We start from the raw sequence: 19,629 nt of genomic DNA on the forward strand, positions 1-19,629 counted from the left end.
TATTAAGCAAACAATGTCTTGATGTTAAAGAACACTATTTCACTATGGGGAAAAAAGAGGAACAACTGTAATAATCTGAACAATAATGATTTAATTTAAAAAAAAATGAAGAACACTATTTCATTTATATCTTCAATTTTATATCTCTACTTCAGACAAATAAGGCAGCACATTTGTTAATGGACTATAAGAATGTATGTATGGAGTGTATATATTTTTCTCTTTATTTTAAAGCAAAGACTAAAAAATGAAGAGCTTATTCGGTTAGCTGAAAAAAGACGAAAAGAAGCAGAAAAAAAGAAGAAAGAAGAAGAAGAAAAACATAACCAACAACTTCAGCACTACTATGAAAGAGAAAATATAATTGGGAAAGAAACAAAGGTAAGCTTCAGACAAAAACATCAAGCCTGCAGGTTACCCCACCTTGAGTGTGAGTGTTGTAGAACTGTTATAAAGGGGAGAGTGGAGGAGGGGCATCTGCCCCCCTTCTATTGTTCAGTGGCCTCTACAGGTGCCCAAACTGAGCTCCTGGGAACGGGTGATACCATTGAGCTTTGTTGCTGTTTTCCCCCAGTGAGTGTAATAGGTTTACTGAGCTCGTGGTCTTGTTTCTATTGTCTGTGGACCAGCACCCTCCAAACCGTTCATGACAAGTACAGAAATTGCAAATAAGTGTTTGGAAACTTATGTATCAATTTGTCAAAGTAATTTAATGTCTGTTGAATCTACTAATACAGAGTTGGGCTTAAATTGTGTCATATCATTTTAAAAATTTCATTTATCTAGTAATGCGTTCTGACTCTGTTTGCACATTTGTCCACAATGGATTGGAAATTAAAGGAGAAAACCTGGAGGCTCACCACAGACTGGTTTGAAGTCGGTATTCTAAGATAGAGGAGGGTTGTAGTTCACAGTTAGGTACATGAATCAAAGTTATTAGACAGGTTTTCTTCCTAGAAAGCCACTTGCCCCTTAGAGGATCTAGTTTACTAGTAAACCTGTGCTCATATTTCAAAGCTGTATTTAAAATCCTTTATGCATAGATATCACGGGGTACTTGTAAAAATGTATATTCTTGGGTCTCATCTATAAAGTATCTGATTTACTGAGTCTGAGGCTAGCCCAGGAATCTGCATTTTATAAGCAACCTTAGGGGTTCAGATGCAGTTGGCTTGTAGACCACACTTTAAAAATATATATATATTTTTATTGATTTCAGAGAGGAGGGGAGAGGTAGAATCATTGATCGGTGGCTTCTGGCATGTCCCACAGTGGGGCTCGAACCCACAACCTGGGCATGTGCCTTGACTGGGAATTGAACTGTGACCTCCTGGTTCATATGTTGATGCTCAACCACTTAGCCACACCAGCCAGGCTGTATACTCTTTTAGTTTTTGTCACCATTTTTTTTTTAGCTTGTATTTTTATTTAAACCCTAAATTTTTTTAAACCCTAATCTGAGAGTTAAATCTTTTAGATAGGATGTCTAAATCTATTTGTGTTTATCATAATCAGTATATTTAATCATATTAATGGAATTCCCTTTTTGTTTTGCTTCCTTGGTAGTTACTTATTTCCTTATTATGTGGACTATGTTTTGTTTACTTCATTCTCTACAGATTATATTGTACTTATGATTCTGCTTTTGGTCACTTGGAAGTTTTATGAAAGTCACCAATGAATGTAGTATTTGATTTTCTGTTGTGCAAAGTGAACAATTTAACATCTGCATATATATATGAGCTCTGATCTGGAGAGGTGTTTTTACCCAAATTACAGTTGCATTTCATTTTGTTGGGAGTTTATGTTTTCAGCATTTTGATTTTAATGTGAAGTGGGAACTGTTAGCTTTAGTATACCGTAAACTGAAATCCTGTTTTATTTTTATGTGGAGACATAGAATCCTAATATGATCTGGAAAATCCCTCCTCCATGATGAGGGAGTCATATTTTTAAAATAAGGATATCAAACCTGTTCATGTTTATCATAACTGATACATTGTTTTTCTGACATTTTTAAATTGTTACTTTATTATTTTTTTAATTAAATCTTTATTGTTCAGATTATTACAGTTGTTCCACTTCTTTTCCCCCATAGCTCCCCTCCACCCGGTTCCCACCCCACTCTCTGTCCTTACCCCCCCGCCCCACTGTCCTCATCCATAGGTGCACAATTTTTGTCCAGTCTCTTCCTGCATCCCCCACACCCCTTTCCCCCCCAAGAATAGTCAATCCATTCCCTTTCTATGCCCCTGATTCTATTATAATCACCAGTTCATTCTGTTCATCAGATTATTTATTCACTTGATTCTTAGATTCACTTGTTGATAGATGCATGTTTGTTGTTCATAATTTGTATCTTTACCTTTTTCTTCTTCTTCCTCTTCTTAAAGGATACCTTTCAGCATTTCATATAATACTGGTTTGGTGGTGATGAACTCCTTTAGCTTTTTCTTATCTGTGAAGCACTTTGTCTGACCTTCAATTCTGAATGATAGCTTTGCTGGGTAAAGTAATCTTGGTTGTAGGTTCTTGGCATTCATCACTTTGAATATTTCTTTTTTTTTTTTTAATATATTTTATTGATTTTTTTTTTTTTTTTTTTTTTTTTTTACAGAGAGGAAGGGAGAGGGATAGAGAGTTAGAAACATCGATGAGAGAGAAACATCGATCAGCTGCCTCCTGCACACCTCCTACTGGGGATGTGCCCGCAACCCAGGTACATGCCCTTGACCGGAATCGAACCTGGGACCTTTCAGTCCGCAAGCCGACGCTCTATCCACTGAGCCAAACCGGTTTCGGCCCACTTTGAATATTTCTTGCCACTCCCTTCTGGCCTGCATAGTTTCTGTTGAGAAATCAGCTGACAGTCGGATGGGTACTCCCTTGTAGGTAACTGACTGTTTTTCTCTTGCTGCTTTTAAGATTCTCTCTTTGTCTTTTGCTCTTGGCATTTTAATTATGATGTGTCTTGGTGTGGTCCTCTTTGGAATCCTTTTGTTTGGGGTTCTCTGTGCTTCCTGGACTTGTAAGTCTATTTTTTTCACCAGGTAGGGGAAATTTTCTGTCATTATTTCTTCAAATAGGTTTTCAATATCTTGCTCTCTCTCCTCTTCTGGTACCCCCATAATTCTGATGTTGGTACGCTTGAAGCTGTCCCAGAGGCTCCTTACACTGTCTTCATATTTTTGGATTCTTTTTTCTTTTTGCTTTTCCAGTTGGGTGTTTTTTGCTTTTTCGTATTTCAAAGACTTGATTCTTGCGATTCTCTAGTCTGCTGTTGGGAGTCTGTATAATATTCTTTATTTCAGTCAGTGTATGCTTAATTTCTAGTTGGTCCTTTTTCATAACCTCGAGGGTCTCACTAGATTTCTTGAGGGTCTCACTCAATTTTTCAGCAGTTTCTAGAGAATTCTTGAAAAACCTTAAAAGTGTGGTTTTGAACTCCATATCCAGTAGTTTGTTGTCCTCCATTTCTGTGATCTGTTTCTTTGTCTCCTCATTTTTTATGCTTCTCTGTGTTGATAGAGTGTCTTTGTGTGCTAGGTGTCCTGTAGGGCCCAGTGGCTCAGCCTCCCCAATTACCTAAGGTGGACACTCTTGGTGCACCCCTTTGTGGGCTGTGTGCACAGTCTTGTTGTAGTTAAGCCTTGATTGTTGTAGGTATCACTGGGAGGAATTGACCTCTAGGCCAATTGGCTGTGAGAATCAGCTGTGTCTGCAGTGGGAGAACTTCTGTCCTGGAGACACCCTTCTGGGGCAAAACTTGCTTCAGTGGGGCTTTAGTGCTCACTGAGTCTGCCCCCTGAATGTGTCACTTATGGATCTGAGGAGTTGTAATCTGGATGGTCTCATTCTGACCACTGGGTACACTGGCTCTTGGATCTCTAAGGAGGTGCTAATTTAGCCTCTGCCTGAGGTTACCCTGCAGAAGCCCAGCTGTGAAGCATTGCAAACTGCCCTGGGGCCTTGGGCCTTCTTTTGGAAGTTCTGGGTCTGTCTGGCCCAGCTGCAGTTTGTTAGGTAATTTTCAGATTGCAAAGGGCCAGGCCTTTCATATGCAAAAGCCTCTGCTGCCAGCCCTTTCCCCGTGCTCTGCGCCCTCAGCTGCCATCTCTTTCTGTGTGCGCTTCCGTACCTCTGCACTTTACTTCCGTACCTCCTCTGAGTCTCAGTGTGCTTTTCTCTTTCCTTCTAGTTGTAGAATTTCCACTCAGCCAGCCTTCCTGTGGTTCTGGATGATGTTCGTTTTGTCTTTTAGTTGTATTTTTTTCCTGACTTTTTGGTAAAAGTAATTTATTAAATAAGAGTAGTAACATTCTTAACTTAGATGGTCAAGTATTAAGGGTGTATGTATGTGCACACACACGTATCCATGTGTGTTTGTACACTTACATTTACTGATGTGGGTATGTATACATACATATTTTTTAAAAATTTCTTTGATTAAGGTATTATATGTGTGTCCTTATTGCCCCATTCTTTTTCTAGCGCTTGAAACAGCCTTCCCCTGTGGTTCCTGCTTTACAGAACAAAATTGCAGGCAAACTCCAAAGACCTCCTTCAGCTGACAGCATTATAAGTGCCTTTATTCAAGTATGTACTTTTTCTTCTGATTGGCTAATCTTAGCTAAGTTATTCTGGGTTGAGGGATTGGATGAGATTTAAATTTTTTAAGATCTGAAATAGAGATAATGTCTACAGTAGTTTGTTTGCTGCTTTGGTTGTAACTTGGTGCCCTAAAGTTTAAATTTAACAATTTAGCACACAGTTCTTGTTCTGACCCTCCAGAAGGCCTTTTCTTTGATAATGTATCTTCTAGCTAGCTGTAGTTATGCTAATGATGTGCCTTAAACTTTAGACTGAGCTATAATCAAAAGAAAGTTGGGAAAATGTTCCAAAAAGGTTGTTTCTTAAGTTGACTCTTGAAGGGATTTTCCATAAAAACAAGGAAGATGAGGGACTTGCAGCACGTCCCAGGCCTTGGAGGGACGTGTACGCCACCCGGCACACGTGGAGAACACACGGGCTTGGTCTGGGCCTGGCAAAGCCTGAGCAAGTGCAGAGGAGGTGGAGGTCGGAACACATGCAGGGTCTTGTGTGGAGGGTAAGGGGTTTGACTTTATTCCATAGATGCGTGGCTACCAAACAGGTTAATTACCATAACAGATAAACATTACAAGAACATCTTTCTGGATCTCACCCTCTGAGATTCGGACTCAGTAGGTCTGTGGTAGATGATGTGTTCTTAGGCTGTGGTGTGGAGATACATTTTGGAGGCCAGGATACTTTTGTAGAAGTCCAGATGTGAGACTTTATCTACAAGAAAGGCAGTGACAGTAGAACAGAGAAGGGTGACAGCATCAAGATACGTTAAGAAACACAGATGGTGGTACGGAGGAGTCAGTGACAGCCATCAGGTTTCTGGCGAGGGTTCCATGGAGCAGGCAGTTGGAAATAGAGGTTGTGGCTGAGAAGGTGGTCTGGACTGGATCTGTCATTGTGGAAGTCGTGGGCACTGTTGTTTGTCAAGTGAGTACAATAGTCTAGGATGGGCTTGGGGGCAGTAAACAGCTGAAGGTGGAATACTACGGAATTACCCACATTTCAGAAGCAGAGTAAGGACATGGAGACGGAAAAAGTGACAGAGTGGCAATGATGTCAGTTGCTGCTGGCTATTGAGTGTATCACTGGGATCACTTGGTGACTTTGGTGAGTCAGGTCAGTGGAGTGATGGGCTGCAGAGCAAAGGCGGGCATTTGCTATGCAGTGGAGAGTGAGTGGGAACAAGGACATAGACACCATACGTGCTGCATTTACTATTCTTCAAAGAAGCAAGGCTCTGAAGGGAAGGAGGAAATAGATAAGAGAGTGAAGGGTGAGATAATTTTTTTTAAAGAAGGGAGAGATTTTGAGGCATAGTTGAGATTAAGGAGAGGAAAAGGGTGGAGAAAAGGGACTAATTGGTGGAGGAAGTGGGAGTCACTTATCAGCTCCAGAGTACATGGGAAGGAGTTCTCTGTGGATGGGGCAAGGACTCCACCATTGTGGTGGGAAGGAAAAATGGATGCAGGTAAGTTTATAGGTAGGAAAGTGGGGAGTTTGGCTGCTTCTACCTATTGTTACGTTAAGAAAGTATTCTCTTCAAGCTCTGAGTAGGGAAGACACACTGAGTCTGTCTGTCATGATTATTGAACAGGAACGTTCCGTGTCCAGGGCACAGTCTCCTCCGGTACCTGCCAGGAAAAATCAACTTCGTGCAGAAGGTAGAGTTACCTATTAAACCTGTAATCTAGGACATTTTTTTTACAGACTCATAGAACATTGCAAAACGCTATAGAGCAGCGGTTCTCAACCTGAGGGTCGCGACTCCTTTAGGGGTCGAATGACCCTTGCACAGGGGTCACCTAAGACCATCGGAAAACACATATATAATTACATATTGTTTTTGTGATTAATCACTATGCTTTAATTATGTTCAATTTGTAACAATGACATTGGGGGTCACCACAACATGAGGAACTGTATTAAAGGGTCACGGCATTAGGAAGGTTAAGAACCACTGCTATAGAGGTAGAGAGGGCCTGGATACCTTCCCAGCTTTCCCGTGGTAACATCTTACCTAGTACAGTATCACCACCAGGAAGTGAACACTGGTGTATTCTACAGACCTTCACCAGTTTCACATGTGCTCATTGTGTTGTGTGTAGCGCCCTGCACTTTACCTTGTATAATTTGTGTAACCACCTGTCAAGGCGCAGAAGTCTTCTGTCACCACAAAGGAATTCCTTGTGCTGCCCCTTTATGGTGACATTCTCCTCCACCCCCAAAACTTTACTTAACTTTTGAAATTTCTGTATTATCAGAAATGTGTTTGTGAGTCTTAATATGATATTCATGAATGTGATCTGTTATTTAAAACATTAAAAATAACTTTCATGACAATGTCTCTCAACGTTTTAGCTTTATGATAGGCCAGACTATATTTTAAAGCTTAATCTTTTGTTCTTTTTACTTATCGATGGGACTTTGCAGAGGAGAAAAGAAACGTAATTATGGAATTATCAGAAATGAGAAAACAGCTTCGTAGTGAAGAGCGGCGTCTCCAGGGGCGGTTGCTACACTTGGACAGTGATGAGGAAATTCACATGAGGCAAGTTTCAAGTTGCATTTTTATTTGTTTCTGAATTTTTTTGTGTTCAGGATGAAGAATCGTATGTCAGAACCTATCCAGTAATTTTAGTTTTGGAACAGGGTTAATTTTTACTGTAAAACACTCTTTAGTAGAATGGATAGTTTGTATGTTTGAAAGTTTTTAAGATTATTAGTGAAATTTAAAGACTAAACTAGCTTTTTTTCCCCATAAGAAATCTAGATAAATAATGATATTCTAGTGGAGGGATTCAGTGCACCTAGCAAAAACAGGGTATGATTTTTTAGTCTATTGGTGTTTGCAGTGTATAGTAGGTTTTCTCTCTTTTCTTTTGACAAAATAGGTCTTTTTAAAATTAATATGCTTTTGATATACTTTTTTCAATCTTATGTAAAGTTGCGTTCATAAATTTTTATCCACAATTACTGACTTTATTCGTTGAGAAAATACGGGCTATTTAATAGATACTTAACTGTATATAAAATATTTAAATTGAGCTTTGTAACTGTCCTGTTGTACTGCCAATAACATTTTTGGTGGTGGTATTGACATAGGAGTTGAGGGAAGGAGGAAGAAAGGAAAGAAAAAGAAGAAAGAAGTAGCATTTCTTGAAGGAAAACCAGAAATACTATCCCTAACCATGAACTGTTTAATAGAGTTAACAGCCTATTTAACTATTAATGTTAATATAATTAGATAGAACTTCTGTACACCTTTTTTTTTTAATCCTCACTGAGGATATTTTTTCCATTGATTTTTAGGGTGGGAAGGAGGGAGGCAAGGGAGAAAGAAACATTGATGTGAGAGACACACATTGATTTGTTGCTTCCCTCACACGCCCCCAGGGCCGGGGATGGAACCTGCAACCGAGTTACATGCCCTTGCCTGGGAATTGAACCCGAGACCGTTTGGTCTGTGGGCCAGTGCCGTAACCACTGAGCCAAATCGGCCAGGACAGGACTTAGGTATTTTAATTTAATGGCCTTCTAGATTTAGTACTTATTTTTGTTTTACATTTTAATGAGCCTCCACTGCACTTCTTTGACACTCTGGGTAGTTCACTACTAGAGGTCTGTGTCACCTTGACCAAGTAGTTTGTGGCCCTGTGAGTCCGTCCCCTGAAACAGCAGGGGCACTGCGCCTGTGGGGGTCCCACTATTTCCCTGCCTGGGCCCAGGGGAGACTTAGTGCATCAAGAAATGAAGACATGCCGAAACCGGTTTGGCTCAGTGGATAGAGCGTCGGCCTGCAGACTGAAGGGTCCCAGGTTCGATTCCGGTCAAGGGCATGTACCTGGGTTGCGGGCATATCCCCAGTAGGAGATGTGCAGGAGGCAGCTGATCGATGTTTCTCTCTCATCGATGTTTCTAACTCTCCCTCTCCCTTTCTCTCTGTAAAAAATCAATAAAATATATTAAAAAAAAAAAAAAAAGAAATGAAGACAGGAGTCTGGCAGCTCTTACACCAGTAGCTTAGAGCTGCATTTTCAGAACTAGAGAGGCCTGCCTGGTGCCGAGGGAAGCAGCAGGGCTGGAGTGCCGCCCCTCATATGTCAGCCCTCCCCACCCCCCGCAGCCATAGCGGGAAACTCCCTTCCTCAGCTCCCTCCTTTATACTAACGCCTAGAAATAGAGTATTAAGTAACTAACTACGTACCAGGTTTCCTGAAAGCCTATTGTAAAATTAGTGCTGGGGACTGTGGATAATAAACTGTTATAATGGGCAGCATATTAATACCATCTTTTTCTGTGTAATTTCTACTTCAGGCTGGGGGAAAGTTTACATTTATTGCATACCTAATTCATGTCAAGTACTATGCTGGGTATTTTACAGGATATAATTTCACTTAATTCTCATACTCTTTTTTTTTTTAAATATATTTTATTGATTTTTTACAGAGAGGAATGGAAAGGGATAGAGAGTCAGAAACATCGATGAGAGAGAAACATCGATCAGCTGCCTCCTGCACACTCCCTACTGGGGATGTGCCCGCAACCCAGATACATGCCCTTGACCGGAATCAAACCTGGGACCCTTGAGTCTGCAGGCCGACGCTCTATCCACTGAGCCAAACCGGCTAGGGCTTAATTCTCATACTCTTAAGACTAAAAGTGGTAGATACTATCTGCATCTTATAGATGCTGAAATCAAGGTCAAACTGCTAACAAATAGCAGAGCAGGTCTTTGAATCTTGGTTTCTCTGATCTCAAAGACTGATTTTTATGCTACGGGAACATTTTAAGATAAAACTAAATCATTTTATTCTTAGAATAAAGTACTTTGCATCTGAGTATTTTGAAAAATTATAAACAATGACTTTATAAACACCCTATGTTTTAATGAGGGACTGAAGTAACAGATATTAGAATGTTTATAATCAACTCTGGTGAAAGATGCCACAGTTCTTGAATGAAATGCGAACTCAGATTTTCTTCCCATAAAACATACGTTTATCATAGTTTGTCACTTACAGGAAAAGAGAAAGGAGCCCCATGGACATATTTGATATGGCGCGGCATCGGGTGCAGGCTCCTGTCAGAAGACAGTCGCCGAAGGGCTGGGACTCGGCTACTTTGCAGAATATTCGGGACTTCAATGAGCTGAAAGACAGAGGTGAGTAGAATGCTGTATTTTAAAGATACAGCAAGAGTGGTCTGCCCATCTTCATGGATCTTTAAACAAGTTTGTATCCATCATCTATTTTAAGTGAGTAATACTTCTATGTGCCTTGGTGCTCCATTTTACCAGACTGAAGCTTTGCCTTGGCCTAACGGAGCTGGCAGAGCCTCGGCAGTGGATCAGACCACACCTAAGGGTGAGGAATGGCCCTTAGGTGTTCGTGGAGGGTGGGCAGAGCAAGATGAGCTTAGGAAAGAGTGTATCAGAGAAGGCACTGCCTATGATGAATATTGGAAAGTGCCAGTTGGATCAAAGGCCATTGGTGACTTCAGCTAGATTTTTTCTGTGGAAGCCAACCAGCTTCGGGGTGAGGACTGAATAGGAGGCAAAGTGTCGGAAACAATTAGCATAAAACAGGCCCTGGAGGAAGCTTGGCTGGGAAGGAGGAAGTAGGGTCTAGAGCTGTTATAGGAGAAAGGGGTTCAGAAGCAGGAGAGGGATTGAGTGGTTGTTGCAGAGCAGGGTCCCTGAGTGCACAGGAGGAAATGTAGGATGTTTAGAGGAAGAGGGTAGAGAAGGCTTGATGTAGGAATAGGAGGAGAGAAAGTTTATTAGGGAAGTAGAATGGCCAAGGTACATAGAGGCCTGGGGACTAAAGATGTGTAGAGGAACCAAAATATGTTATATGTGATATTTCTTTAGGCGCATTCAACAGAGTGTTTGAGTCGAGGAGACAAACCATTGGATGTGTGTTCTGATAAACCAGAATTTAAACTTTTTCTTATTTTTAAAAGTAGTATCTATTATAGAAAAATTTGAATACAGAAAGATAAAAGAAGGGAAAATCACTTTACAGAGGTTTTTTTTTTTAAAAAAATATATTTTATTGATTTTTTACAGAGAGGAAGGGAGAGGGATAGAGAGTCAGAAACATTTATGAGAGCGAAACATCAATCAGCTGCCTCCTGCACACCTCCCACTGGGGATGTGCCCGCAACCAAGGTACATGCCCTTGACTGGAATTGAACCTGGGACCTTTCAGTCCACAGGCCGACACTCTATCCACTGAGCCAAACCGGTTAGGGCTACAGAGGTTTTCTAATCTTTTTTTCAGAGCCTAAAAGTAAAAAGTAAAATAAAAACAAGATATAATTGGCCTAGCTGATTTGACTCAGTGGAGCATCCACCTGTGGACTGAAGGGTCCTGGGTTAAATTCTGGTCAAGGACACATGCCTGAGTTGCCGAGGGCTCGATCTCCAATAGGGGTCGTGCAGGAGGCACCCAATCAGTGATTCTCTCTTATCATTGATGTTTCTATCTCTCCCTTCCTTTCTGAAATCAATAAAAATACATTAAAAAATACATTCTTTTTTTTCTTTCTTAGATTTACAGTGTCATAAATTACATACACCATAGTTATTTAGCATGTTACCATTTCTTGCTTACTTACAATATTCCAGGATTGTGTCATCCAATGGGTCTCACAGTTTGGTCAGGGAACTTGGGAGGTCAAAACTACTTTTATTAAAACAGATATTATTTGTCTATTTCACTTTTATTCTCTCACATGTGTATAGGTTTTCCAGAGTCAATGGCATGCGATGACTTCATTGCTCTGAAGCTAACAGAATGTGCGCTTGTGTTTACCCATGTAAAAACTTCTTAGTGTTAATTTCTAAGATGGTGCCTGTGTGTGTGTGTATGTCTGAGAGACAGACAGACATTGGGTCCTCAATTTTTAAGAGTATAAAGAGGTCTTGAGATCAAAAAGGTTTAAACCATAAAACAGCCATTTATTTCCCTATATTACTACACCCAGTTCTTATCATGTGGCTTGTTATCTCATTTTTAGAGAGGAAACCAAGTCTGGAGGTGGTGAAGTCAGGGTCCAATCCAACCGAGTATGTGTCTCCAGGGTCTCTTCTGTTAACTTTGCTCTTAACCATTTTTAATTCTTAAATATTCAGTGTGCTTTCCATTTTTCACTATTATTTTGACGATTTCTGATCACAAAGCTTTTTATATGTTTAGGATTTTTCTTTAAATTATATCCCAGTGGTATTATTTAGTAGATCAAAGGGAATATTTTCAAGGCTTTTAAAATGTATGAACTATTTTTATTCTCAAGATTTAAAAAATTAATGTTTAACATTTTCATTATGATAAAAATTGATACTCTTGAATTTGTGGCAAAGGTAAATTCTTAGACTGTTATTTCCTCCAGTAATGACATCCCTCCTAAATTTCTAGCCAGTCTGCTTTTTGCATTTTATTTGCAAGGGCTAAAATGTTAATTGGCCAATAACATATTTTCATTTTCCGAGTGTATTACAGGGATTAGCTGTGATTACATTGCCTCATGGCTGCCTGGGTTTCAGCCGATGACTCACTGTGGGATGTATCTGTGCAGTTGCCCTGCAATCTGTTTTGGGCATCTGGAGGGAGTGGGGTGGTAGGAATAGGGGATGAATACATCAATAAGCTGCTGCTTGTTCTGGGGGTCTCCCTTATAATGTTGCTAGGTTTGTGAAAAGGCATTTATTTAAAGAACTAGATGCCCGGTGCATGGATTCATGCACTGTTGGGGTCCCTCAGTCTGGTCTGCGCCCTCTCACAATCTGGGACCCCTCAGGGGATGTTGGACTGCCAGTTTGGGCCTGATCCCCACAGGCCTGGGATGTAGTAGTGCATGAAGCAGCAGGTGGTTGGGGCTACTATGTCATAGTAAAGTTTTTTAACATAGTTTTGTAACTTATTTTTTTGGACCAGATTCAGAAACACGAGTGGATCTGAAACTTATGTACCCAGATCCTCCAAGAGATCAGTACACCTTAGAGATTCAGCAGCAAGCCCTACTGAGAGCGCAGCAGAAGAGACTGAACAGAATAAAAGTGCAGGAAGGTGCTGAAGGTAAGAGATAATCATTGCTGCTTCCAATAGGACCAGCGGGTTTTATTAATGGCTTTCTTTCTCCATCTTTTGTGTTGATTTTGTCCAAGGCAGGCTCCTCCTACTGGCAAATCCATGATCACAGACCCTTTCAGCCTTTGGACCCAGAAAAGCGTCTGTTTGGCTTGGTTGGGGTCAGGTGTTCATCCATCCATGCATGAGCAGGGCCTAGCCACGCCCTAGAAGGACTGAGTGCCTGGACGAGGCCCTGTGACACCAGAGACTAGGATCCAAGGGGAGGAATGCTGGGCAAACACATCAGTGCCTTCCCTATGGGGCATTTCTCTATTGTGTGTCTGTTTTAAGGTTTGATATGGTATTAAGTTGGTCAAGCATTGGCTTATACTGTTGGAGAAATAGATGCTAAAAAGTGTAAGGATGATGAATGCTGCAAAGGATAAATCTGGGGTCCCTTGGAGTGTAATGGGGTGGTGTTGGTCAGTCACTTGGAGGCAGAGTGGAGCTAGTTGCTTCAAAGCATCGATGGTTCCTGTTGACGGGATGGATGACTGTATGACCCCCTGCACATATTTCACCAGCCTTCAGGCCTTTGAGGGTGGCCATGGAAAATGAGTTATAAAAGTGCAGCATCCAGGTAACAAGAACAGGAAGAGATGGTCCTATCAGTTGTATTTAGGAAAACTTTAGACCCTACCGTGGCAGGCTGGTGTGGCCTGCACATCTGAGGAACCGGTCTTGACCATGTGAGATAGACTCACAGGAGTACGAGGTACCACCCTTTAGGCTCATGTCACCGGTCAGGACTTGGGTAACAGTTGATCTAGGGGTAGTTTCTCCTCCATCTGATACAGAATTTTAAAGTGGTTTCAATTTCAGGATCTTATGCTACCATCTGTTGATAGCAGAATAACCCAAATTTTATGATAAATAGTGGGCCAGTTCTCAGGAGAGAAGAGAGAAGCAAGTACGTATTTAAAGTTTTATATCCATTTTAGTGGAATATTTCTTTAGGAGACTCAAAAGTAGTCCCCAGGTAGATACAGGTGCATTTTGGTACTGGAGGTCTCCATCCCCACAGTAACCACCCCCAGCTTCTGACAAATACTATTGAGAGACACATAGGATTGCTGGTTAAATTGGAGAGGGGCTTTTAGGATACTGATCCAAAATCTTCCCCCTGGAACCGGGTTAGCTTCCTTCAATTGCATGTGAGGAAGTCCACTCAACAAATTTCTACACAGATTGTAGAATTATGGGAAGATGGTGAAGAATCCTGCATTGTTTTCTTTTCCTGTAGTTATCAGCTTTAAGTGCACAATGATTTTACTTTTCATATTTATTGGGAATGGGGGAATTTTACCTAACTAGAATGAATTTTGGGCTACATTTATTGATAAGTAATATCTTTTTTTTTTAATATATTTTTATTGATTTCAGAGAGGAAGGGAGAGGAAGAGAGAGAGATAGAAACACCAATGATGAGAGAGAATCATTGATTGGCTGCCTTCTGCACACCCCCTACTGGGGATCGAGCACACAACCCGGGCATGTGCCCTTGACTGGAATCTAACCTTTCAGTCTGCAGGTGGATGCTCTATCCACTGAGCCAAACCAGACAGGGCGATAAGTAATATCTTAAAAGCAGTCTGTAATGTGATGGTTGACAAGTAATTTCCAGTACAGAGAGAGTCACAAAAGATATTCTAAAATTTATTTTACTTTTGAAATGCTTTCTAACCTTTTAATTTGGTTTTCTTCCCCATTGGCTACAGTGGACTTGGATGCCATCCCAAGCGTTCAAGTACAAAATCACAGAATGGTAAGAAACCAGTTCTAATTTTTCAAGCTGTTTTTGGGGGGATAAAATATATTTTTAGTAATATGAGTATTCCAATTTTGAATTTTCAGGAAAATTGAATTAAGGATTTTAAATCTTGTCTCATCAGTGCATTGGGTAGCTAGAGATTTATTAGTAGAGAAAGTATATTGTAATAGCTTAGAGAGCTCCTTTTCCCAATGCTGTGTAGCCTGAAACGTATCGACACCGATTCCTGGATACTCTGCAGGTCTGGTGGCTTCTCTATAAGAGGTAACCACATTTCTCAGTGAAAAGATACTGAAATTTAACATTTAGAATTTTGGTTAAAATGACAATACCATATTTTGTTGAGTAGAAACTCAGCATAAGCCGAAGTTCAATCTTGGGTTTTTACAAAAAAGCTCAAATTTTCAGATCTTCATTTTCCTAGAAACTGGATTATATGAAAAATATAGGATGAATCTGGAGAAGATAGGGCTTAGTAGCCTGTCGCACTCTGTTCATTATGGGAGGGCTGCGATGCAAGAGGGGTTGGATAATCTGTGTGCATGCTAAGAACAGCTGGGGCAGAACATCTGTTAAATGTTGGATGCTGTTATTATCAATTATTATCCAACTAGAAAGCAGTCAGAGTCAATGGATGTTAAAAAGGAGATTTGAATTCAGTGGAATGTTTCTCCTTATAAAAGTGACAGCTCTTCATGGGAGTGAACCAGCACATCCTGGAAATCTGGTGAGGAGGTGAAGTCACCGCTCACATTGAGAGCTCATTACAAGCCGAACCCTGTGTTCCTTTTTTTACCCTGTTCTATGTCCCTCTGGAAACCGCTGTCGTACAGTGCTGTCATTATCGAGGACTATGATAGGCCTACTCTAGAGCAGAGACTCTTACTCATTTTTGCATCTCCACTTCCTAGCATGGAGGAAATTGTGCGCTATCCAGAAGCTCAGCAATGGTTTAAAGATGTATAATGTTTAATTGGGGTCATTGCCTTATACTCTATTTTCATCAGCAGTAATATAACCCTTAATAAAAGCCCCCCTCCTCCCCTCAGAGTATTTTCTGAGCATTGGAATGTAGTATAGGAGGAAAGCAGCTAGTCCTACCTTTCCCTATCTTATTTTGCGGACACTTATGCCTCTTAGTACAAAATGTTTTTTTCACATGGGACTAATTAATATATGATGCTTCTTTTAGCCCAGAGATAACCCTGATGATTTCTTAAAAAATTCATTGTTGGAATCTGATAGTGCTTTTATTGGTGAGTATATTTACTTTATTAAACTATATTAAAATATTAAGCATTTATATTTCCTTTAAATATTTTCAAAAATATTTACAAAATTACTATTTCACTCTTAGTAAGTAATCATCAAACGTGATTTACAGTGCTTTCCAAATCAGAATAATCAAAATTAATTTTAGAAGTCATAGGAAGGACTTCCAGTCAAAATGGTGAAGTAGGTAAAGGCCATGCTTGCCTCCTCCCACATTTTGAATTTGCTCGCTTTAGGATGAGGGCAGAAGGGATAGGGGTTAAGGCAGCTCTGCCTGGGAAAGGAAGTGTGGACAAGCACATCGTTCCTTTGTTGAGTGTTCCTCCAACCTAGCGGGCAGGCACCAATCTAAGCTCTCCATTAACCTGGGAGTACTGTTCGCCCCACCCAACATGCTTGTACTGCTGAAGCCTTTAACAGTAGCTGCTCCACATAAGTGACCTCTCTCAGCTTTCACTGTGAATTCTCCTAAAATCCCTTAAGGTACACAAAACCCCAGGAGTGCAGTAGCTAGCCTCTGTGCCCTGTACTTTTTGCTAAGTGGCCCCAAAATTGGAATAAGTTGCAGCAAGCTTGTAATGTAGCTTAAACTAAGCAGCTACAGGACTGACACCATGGTAGCTGGCCTCAACTCACATCATGGTGCCGACCAAAGGGTCGCCAGCCTAGTGCCAGCCAGCCTTGATTCACAGCATAGCCTCTCCCAAGCACCTCCAGTCCCAGCACAAGTAGCAACTAATGGCAGATCATTTGGTAGCTCCCACCATAGGCCCCAAGCCAGGCACAAATGGTGGCTGAACATGGCTTTCTGCAGAGCCCCCTCCTAAGACTCCAGACCATGCGAAAGCACCATCCAACCAGCTCCACAATGATACACCTGAAGGGCAGACTTGTCTGGCACCAGAGCTCCCATAAAGAGACTTCTGCATGAGCTCAGACCCTGCACACGGTAGAGCATGTAAAATAAATCAAAATTGTATGCTATAGCACTCTTTACTGAATGCAAAAGAGAGACCTCTGACTATCAGCTTACTAAATGCTACTTTTAAAACTTTTCATCCAAAAACAACATAATACACATTCTTCTCAAGTGCACATGCAGTATTCTCAAGGATAGGACCAGATGTTGAGACACATGAGCCTCAATAAATTTAAGACTGAAATCATACCAAGCATCTCCTTCAAGCACGATGGTATGAAACTAGAAATCAACCATAAATTGCAGGACACAAAAAATCAGTATACAGAAGTCTGTTTCTCTATGAATTATGAGAAAAAGAAATGAAAATTCCATTTACAATCGCAACAAAAAGAATAAAATACCTAGAAATAAATGTAACAAAGAAGGCGAAAGACCTGTACACTGAGAAGAGCCAATACAACGCTGAAGAACAGAAGTGGAGGGCTAACACTACCGGACTTCAGGACTGCCTATAAAGATACAGTGGCCAAGACCGTGTGGTACTGGCAAAAGAATAATAGACAAATAGATCAGTGGAACAGACCCACACAAGTATAGTCCACTGATCTTTGACAAAAGAGCAAAGGCAGTGTAACTGAGGAAAGACAGTCTTTTCAACAATTGGTGCCTAGAACCAGACAGTACAGGCAAAGAAAGAATCTAAATGCAGACTTTACACACTTCACAAAAATCAACTAAAATGGGCCTTACAAGAACTCCAAGGAGATAACAGGAGAAAACTAACAAGAATGTGGGTATAGCAGTGACTTTTTAGGTACAATAGTAGTACAATTCATGAAAGAGATAACTAGGCTTCATTAAAAATTCATGTTCTGTGAAAGTGTCAAGAGAATGAGAAGACCACCCACAGACTGGGAAGCAGTATTTGGAAAAGATAAGAGTGCTATCCAAAATACGTAATCACTCTTAAAGCTCATCAATAAGGATAATGATAACCCAGTTAAAAGATGGGCAAGAGATCCAAACAGACACTTCATTAAATAAGCATATAAATAAATGCGCTACATCATGTCATCAGGGAAATGCAAATTAACACAACAATGAGGTACCACTACCTACCTATTAGAACGGCCAAAATGGACATCACCAAATGCTGGCAAGGATGTGGAGGAACAGGAATTCTCACTTGATGGTGGGAATGCACAACGGTACAGACACTTTGCAAGACAGTGTGGTGGTTTTGTACAAAACTAAATGTACTCTTACCATACCATCTAGCAGTCATATTCCTTGGGATAAATACCTAACCACTGTGCTGTACACTTGAAATTAATATAATATTGAATGCCAACTGTAATTAGAAAAAAAGAAAAAAGACTGACAATACCAAACGTTGGTGAAGATGTGGGAAACTATGACTTTCTTATAATGTAAAATGGGTGGAACAACTTTAGAAAATGGTTTGGCAGTTCCTCGAAAAAGGCTAAATGTAAAGTTACCCAGTAGTTTCACTCCTGGGAAAATACTCCAAAGAAATGAAAACATGACCACAAAAAAGACATGTACATGAATGATCATAATAGCCTTATTAATAATTGCCAACTAGATACAATTCAAATGTCCATCAGCTGGTGAATACATTGATAAAATGTGACATATCCATGTGATAAGAGTACTTACAATTCAACAATGAAAAAGAATCAGCTACTGATACATTACAACATAGATGAACCTCAAACACATGCCAAGTGGAAGGCAACTATTACATTGTATAATTACACTCGCGTGGAGTCTCGGGAAAGAGTGAAAGCTGGGCAGGCAGGAGTGGGAAGGGATTGCCAGCGAGCACAAAGGAACTTTCTGAGGTGACAAATGTTTTAGAACTAGATAATAATGACATCTGCACAATTCTGTAAAAATCGTGGAACTATGTACATTTATAGTGGGTGGGTTTTATTATATGTAAATAACATCTTAAAGCCAGTAAGAAACAGTCTGGGTTTAGATGAGTGAAAAGATTTGAAATGGACTTCTCCCTGTGTCGTCCTTCTAGGTGCGTATGGTGAGACATATCCTGCCTTTGAAGAGGACACCCTCCTTCCACCCCCACAGCTGCCCTCTGCAAGGGAGCGCAGGAGGAGCAAATGGAAAGGACTGGCCTCTGTATGTATGGAATACCCTTTTCTTTTTCCGTTTAGGAGGTCTGGGTTCTGGCCCATCCTAAATTGGCATGGTCCAATAAATAAAGGTACTTGCTCTGTAATATGGACATGGATCTGAATCTAGGCTCTACCACCAAATAGCTGGATGACCTTGAGCAAGTCATTGAACTCATTGCCTTGGCTTCTTTGAAGTAATATTTTCCTATCTCCAAGGGTGGCTATAAGTATAAGCCTGGTACTTGGCACAGAATCTCTGCCCTATAAATAATTCCTTACCCTAGTTTCCTTCCTTCCACCTGCAGAATATATGGAATTCTGAGAAGGCACAGGAGGCAAGTGATAGCATTTACTGGAAAGCCTGTTATATAGATAACATTCCAAGGTCACATAAAACATGCAGACGACCCTGACCAAATGACAAATGCTGTTACTAGATCATATGTATGCACAGCTTTCCCACGTGGCAAGACTTGTTTTCCTATCAACCACTAATCTACTTTCCGTCTACAGATTTGCCTTTTCTGGACACACAAATGAAAGCATACAATATATGATCATTTGTGACTGGCTTTTTTCCTTTCAAAGGTCATTTAAGTTATCGCTTGTCAGGACTTAATTCCTTTTATTGAATAATATTTCATTTATGGATAGTCTACATTTTTGAATCAACACCTGATAGACATTTAGGTTGTTTCCACTTTTGTCTGTTATGAACACTGCTTTTAATATCTGTGTACAAGTTTTTTGATCTTCTCACCTCTCGTG

At 40.5% G+C, this 19,629-nt stretch overlaps 1 protein-coding gene across 1 annotated transcript in view; it reads left to right on the forward strand.

The window, feature by feature from the left end:
* The window catches only part of CSPP1 (centrosome and spindle pole associated protein 1), a 99,538-nt gene that overhangs the window by 76,931 nt on the left and 2,978 nt on the right, over positions 1–19,629 (forward strand). The window contains exons 21-29 of the mRNA XM_081111629.1: positions 235–381; positions 4,492–4,596; positions 6,200–6,266; positions 7,036–7,153; positions 9,627–9,766; positions 12,543–12,683; positions 14,456–14,502; positions 15,701–15,764; positions 18,756–18,865. Coding sequence (XP_080967755.1) covers positions 235–381; positions 4,492–4,596; positions 6,200–6,266; positions 7,036–7,153; positions 9,627–9,766; positions 12,543–12,683; positions 14,456–14,502; positions 15,701–15,764; positions 18,756–18,865 — 939 coding nt within the window. The remainder of the gene's footprint in view (positions 1–234; positions 382–4,491; positions 4,597–6,199; positions 6,267–7,035; positions 7,154–9,626; positions 9,767–12,542; positions 12,684–14,455; positions 14,503–15,700; positions 15,765–18,755; positions 18,866–19,629) is intronic.

The sequence above is a fragment of the Myotis nattereri genome (assembly GCF_964212035.1).
Source record: "Myotis nattereri genome assembly, chromosome: 17".
Taxonomy (NCBI): Eukaryota; Metazoa; Chordata; class Mammalia; order Chiroptera; family Vespertilionidae; genus Myotis; species Myotis nattereri.